The following is a 6000-nucleotide window of genomic DNA, read 5'->3' as shown; positions in this document are numbered from 1 at the left end:
TTTCCCTTTGTTGCCCAGATACTATTATCTGAATGTTCATGACACCTTAAAATTCACACGTTGAAACCTAATCTTCAATGTGGTGGTGTTTGGATGTCGTTGGATCATAGAGGCAGAGCCCTCACAAATGGGATTAGTGTCCTTATAAAAGAAGCCCTAGGGAGATCCCCTGCTTCTTCCACAATGTGATATTACAGCTAGAAGATGCTGTTTATGAACCAGGAGGTGGGCCTTCACCAGACACCAAATTTGTTGGTATTTTGGTATAACAACCTAAACAAAGACACCACCAAATCAGGGCCTTAATATAGTATGTGTTCAATAAACATGAGATGGTCAATGAAGATAGACATTCCCTTTCTCTCTGGGCTTTTTTCCTTGCTGATTCCAGACCAATGCTTCATAAATAGACAGAAAGAGAGAGTGCTTTGCAGAGAAATGAATTGCAGCAATGAATAATCAGCACAGAATTTTTGCAAAGACTAAAACTTTTTATTCTGGCCAGAAGACATTGGCTGTCTGAAGACATTACTGTGAGCCCTTGATGGAAAGGACAGCCTCATTGATGCTCTGAGTGATGTAATCTATATTGCAGGCATTGATGCAGGTGAAGTTGATCTGACCATCCTTGGGGATGTAGATATGCTTTTCCTTGACCAGGTACTCCACCTGTTCAGCTGGTGATAATCACAGGGTCTGAGATACAAAGGTGGCCACCTCTAACTCTCCTCTAGCCCAGGGTGGATTACAGAGAATAGGGAGTGTCAGCATTTCTGGGGATCCAGAAGGGTCTTTAAAGCAGCTCTACTTCCCTCAGGAAAGAATCAGACTCTGAGGTGAAGCTAGGGACAGGTCAGTGAAGTTTAATGCTCAATTATAAGCCTAAGACCAGAAAGGGTGAGCTACCCCCTCTTAGATACTTACAGTTGAGTCCAAGGTAGCTATGGGGCCCACTCTGGTCCGTGATGTGATCCCAGGAACCAGGGGTTCCCAGGAGCCGGAGCTTCTCCTTCACCTTTTCCTTGGTCAGCATGATGTCCTCTACAAGTCCTTTCAGGCTGTGCTTCCTGCGAAAGGAAAGACAGCAAGGAATTAAAGTATGAGGTTCCACCCTCCCCCTGCTCTCAACCTCCTCATTGCCATTCCATTCTTCTTCCCTTCATAAGCCCCAACCAGGGTGCCTGAGGGCACACTAGGAGAGCCAGGGATCTGGAATGATTATAAATAGGAGGAGAGTTTCAGCCCATATAAACTAAAGCAAGCCAAGCAGGCTTGTAGGCAGATTTTGCCAGAGTAGCAAACCCTTGATGCTGCCTAACCTCCTCCTGCAATCTGAAAGAGTTCAAGTAATTCACTGGACTGTGTCCAAAAAGAATGTCCTCTTACCCCCTCCCCCAAGGTAAGGCAACTTTTGGCATGGCCCCTACAATTAGTACACAGTGGGTACTCAGCAAATGTTGACAAATGAATGGAGTCAAAGCGGCAAGGAAGAATCCTGTGAATTGGCAGGTCTACAGGTATGTCTAGAGGCTCTGCCATCCCCCTTCCTGCCCCCACCCTCTGCCCTTACCATTCTCCCTGAAGAGCAGGGTTACAGAGGATGGAGGTGATAATGCGAGCACCCCTACTGGGAGAGTTTAGCCACAGGGCCCGGGTGAGTGTCATCAGCTGGGAGAGGACACATAGCAGGAGCTGGTTGTTGAGTGCCACCACGACCAGGATCCCCACTCCTTCATCTGCAGCATTGAAACAGATAGCCCCTCAGTCTCCTCCTCCATTACCAGAGCCTTCCTTTATGACCCTACCTCCAACCTTGTAGAAGAGAGGGTTGGACTACAGGGCCCTCCTACTTGTAGCCTAGCCAAGCAGCTATCCAGGCCCCAGGAAGTTGCCAGAGGCTCTTCTTCCAGAAAAAGTAGCCATAGGTAAGTGTCTCAAGATGGGAGGCACTTGAAGGATCACTAAGTCCTACCCCTTCATCTTATAGCTGAGGAAACAGAGGCCCAAAGGGGCAAAATGATTTCACTGGAGTCAGTTTTAGTGGCTAGTTTTAGTAGCTGAATGGAGACAATATCACAGAACCTGACTTGTAGCTCGGTGTTCTTCCCATCTGCCTCCATGGTGCTCTCCCTGGAGGCCTTGGCTCTCTCCAGATGGTAGAGATGTCAAATACATCGTTAGTGCCATAGCTGTGGCACCATTTGAGCACTAGGCCTTCCCTTGCCCTTCTCCCCATACTGTACCATAGATGCCAAAAGTCTTGGACAGAGACTGGCTGCAGAAGAATTCAAAACCTTGAGACACAAAGTATTGTAAGAAATTAGTATCTTCTTCCAGGTCCCCGGTGGATAATCCTTGATAGGGAATGTCAAAAAATGGGAATATCTGCTTTCTCTGTAGGAGAAAGGAGAACAGGAAAAGGACAAGATTGGTGGAGGAGATGGTGGATGGTGAGAGGGAGGAAAGTCAGGTGTATACTAGCCTCACCTTCATGCTGGCCATCAATCTTGCCCACTGACTTTGTGTCAACTTGCAGTCACCAGTGTTCCCGATCACAAAGATACAGCCATGTGGGGCCTGCTGCAGGTAGACATTGTCTCATCAGGCATTTCCCCTACCAAGTGGGAGTGGTACCAGGGCCCATGGAGGAGAAGGGATCCTCCATGTTGGTTCCTACTAAACAGGCAAATCCAAGCCTAGGAAAGGTCTTTCATGATGACAGGGGTGGAGGGGAGGAAAGGAAAATAAAACTGTAATCAGGTGTGGGGAGAAGATTCTGAGCAGGGCCCCTCTACCTCCACCACATTGAGAAGCACGTTGGGGTCCACGCGCAGCTTCTTGGGGTCCCAGAAGGAGTATTCGGAAACTTTAAAGCCCATGTCCTGGAAGACGAGTCCATGTGGCTCTGTGGGAACACAGCCCCCCTCCAGTTGGTACAGAAAAAATGGTGGCAGACATGCCAGAGAATGGGCCTCAAGGTCAATGGCTGAAGGTGGGACAATAACAGGAAAAGGACAAACATACTTGGCTCATCCACACCATTTTGTTCATGACAGAGAGTGAGAAGGACAACAGTGAAGATTGCAAATGGGGCAGGAATCAGGAACAGGGGAGAAGAATCTTCTGTCACCCTCACTTTGCATAATACTCACCTTTTCTAGAAGAAATAATGTAAACTACTTGAGAATCTTGACGCCAAATTTTGAGGAATTGGGCCCCAAGTTGGAAGGCACCATTGTCACCAACAGTGTGCACACCCCCTACCTGCCAGCAGAAAATAAAACGAAATAACTCTTGAGGGGAGCCTGAGTGGCTTAGTCGGTTTAGTGTCTGACTCTTGATGTTGATTCAGGTCATGATCTCACAGTTTGTGGGTTTGAGCCCCAAGTTGGACTCCATGCAGAAAGCATGGAGCCTGCTTGGGATTCTCTCTCTCCCTCTCTCTCTATTCCTCCCCTCATTCTCTCTCTCTCTCTCAAAATAAATACACTTTAAAAAAAGAATGAACTCTTCAAAAAAGAGTAATAGTGATATTAGTGCTGCCTCAAATCCAGACTATTTCTTTTTTTTAGTGTTTATTTATTTATTTTGAGAGAGAGAGAGAGAGTATGTGAGTGTGCAGGGGAGGGGCAGACAGGGAGAGAGAGAATCCCAAGCAGGCTCCACACTGTCAGCTCAGAGCTCCACATGGGGCTCTATCCCATGAACCGTGAGATCATGACCAGAGCCAAAATCAAGAGTCAGACGTTTAGCCGACTGAGCCACCCAAGCGCCCCCTGACTATTCCTTTCTCGAAAGAGCTTGTACATCAGCAGTGTGGTTCTTCAGGTTCTGATCCTGGCTCTGCCCTTCACGGACTAAGTCTCTGGACTCTGAGTCTCAGGGGTGTCCTCTGTCAATGCCAGGGAGCCCTCCAAGGCCCCTTCCGGGTTTAAGACTGTGCAACCCCAGAGCCCCACTCCCTGTATCTGGGTGAATAAACAAAGGGCCCTTCATCTCACCCTGTTCTCCACAATGACTTGGTTGTGCCTTCCAAAGAGGAGTTTCAAGGAGGCCTGGATGAATGATTTCATGCCCATCACCGGCATGTACTCGTAGTTCAGAGAGGGATCCTGTGCAATCTGCAGTCGGGTCTTGCGCACCACGGAAGAAACCCAGGGCTGGCCTTTGTTACTCATACAGACTGTGAGGGAAAACCACAGAGGGAGCTCTGGATGCCCTGCCTCGGGGCCTCCAGGTCTGGGCTCTGCAGATAGCCCACAAACAATTCATCTGTCTTGGCTTTCTTGGGGCTTTGCAAAGTTGCCTAGGAAAAGACAACTTTTTTCTTCCCTCCCCTTTATAAAAACAACATGCTATCAGTGAATGTGTATAATTTTTGTCTTTTTAAAGACAACTGAACCCTATGCCATTTTTTTTTAAACCTATGTCACTTTCTTTAAAGTTTTTTGTTTTTGTTTTTGTTTTTGTTTTTTTGAGAGACACAGAGAGAGGGAGGGGCAGAGAGGGAATCCCAAACATGCTCCACGCTGTCAGGGGTCGAACTCACAAACTGTGAGATCATGACCTGAGCTGAAATCAAGAGCTGGAGGCTTATCTGACCAAGCCACCCAGGTGCCCCTAAATCTATGCCATTTTAAAGGGCAAAAATGATACACCACATGTGCCGTATATATACAAGGCTGAACAAAGGTAACCCTGACTTTCACCGTGGCAAGGGCTGGCTGCATTTCACAAGAGTCCATTTTGGGAGCCATTCTTAGTTCAGGAACAGAAAAGGGGAGAGGATCAGGTAAAAAGTATAGTGCCCAAGCAGACCCTGAAGCATACAGCCAGGGTAGAGGACATAGGTCTTACCCCATCCCTGGAAGTCCTAGTGAAAGGCAAAGGGCACAGAATGATCCAGGACATTTTCTGCTTTTTTCCAAAACCATGAGACATCTACCTTTATAGGCCAGGAACATCTTGTTAGGACAATCGTCTTGCTTGTAGGTCTTTAATAAGCTGCCCTCTAGCTTCTGGGCTAGGGGCACATCCAAGAACACTGAAAGGGTGGGCATCACTGAGATACAAGTATGGCCAAGCCTCTGCTGTCCCCTGCTCCTGCCCCAAAGCCTTCCCCCAAGCCTGGCCCAACCAGGGCTGCCTCTTTCCAGAACTGCAGCAGGTCCAATGCAGAGGCTCCAGATCGCTGGTTACCAGAGCAACAGAACCCTACAAATCCTGGTCTCTGAGGGGGTGATTCCCGAAGACTATGGGAATATTCCATGGCAGTTGAGGATGATCCCCTGAGAGAGTGGGCAGAGAGCAGGGGGTGGGAGGACCTGGAATTACTAGGCACCTCTCTCTACCTCACTGCCTTCTCTTCCCCCAGTTGCCCAATCCAAAATAACAAGGCAGCCCCTTGGAAGAAAGGGCAAGGCAACGAGGCCCCTGGGCCAAGGGAGAGCTTCTCCTGCAGAAGTGAGAACCTCACACCCAGCCATGACGCAAGTTGAGGGATACATTTGAAAAGTTTCTGCTTTCATTTTGCTAAGGGCCCCAGATTTTAAAAGGAGTGGAAAGAGAGCACTGTTTTTTTCCACAGTTATTTTAAATAAGACTACTATGTTTAGAAACAGTATAATACGGGGTACCTGTGTGGCTCAGTTAGTTAAGCATCCAACTCTCGATCTTGGCTCAGGCCATGATCACAGTTTGTGATTTCAAGCCCCCCATCAGGCTTGGTGCTGACAGTGCAGAGCCTGCTTGGGATTCTCTCTCTACAACTCCCTCGAGCACATGCTTACTTGCGCTCTCACTCTCTCTCAAAATCAATACATAAACTTCATTTTAAAATTTTAATTTAATTAAAAAAAAAGAAACAGTATCATAGGCAGCTCAGTAAGCCAATCCTATTTTCTCTCAGTTCTAGAGCCAGGACTTCTACATGTGTTAACTGGTTCAGTGGTAGACCAAGCAGCAAGTGTAGATGGCAGATATCAAGGGCTCTGTAGGATC

General features: G+C 47.6%; 2 protein-coding genes across 2 annotated transcripts in view; both read right to left on the bottom strand.

Annotated features, from left to right (window-relative positions):
• Positions 1-470: 470 nt before the first annotated feature.
• Positions 471-5205, bottom strand: GOT1L1 (glutamic-oxaloacetic transaminase 1 like 1). The gene is made up of 9 exons (XM_015076085.3): positions 4946-5205; positions 4002-4183; positions 3153-3264; positions 2796-2905; positions 2488-2580; positions 2244-2394; positions 1571-1736; positions 925-1067; positions 471-677 (listed from the first exon to the last, which is right to left on the bottom strand). The coding sequence occupies exons 1-9, from the start codon at positions 5058-5060 to the stop codon at positions 529-531; spliced, it is 1221 nt and encodes a 406-aa protein (XP_014931571.1). The 5' UTR covers positions 5061-5205; the 3' UTR covers positions 471-528.
• The window catches only part of ADRB3 (adrenoceptor beta 3), a 24717-nt gene continuing 22771 nt past the window's right edge, over positions 4055-6000 (bottom strand). The window contains exon 4 of the mRNA XM_053216614.1: positions 4055-4183. The gene's annotated coding sequence lies outside the window, so the exon portion shown is untranslated. The remainder of the gene's footprint in view (positions 4184-6000) is intronic.

This window comes from Acinonyx jubatus, chromosome B1 (genome assembly GCF_027475565.1).
Source record: "Acinonyx jubatus isolate Ajub_Pintada_27869175 chromosome B1, VMU_Ajub_asm_v1.0, whole genome shotgun sequence".
In the NCBI taxonomy this organism is placed as follows: Eukaryota; Metazoa; Chordata; class Mammalia; order Carnivora; family Felidae; genus Acinonyx; species Acinonyx jubatus.
Note: the sequence above shows the minus strand (reverse complement) of the source record. Positions and strands in the feature narration are given on the sequence as shown.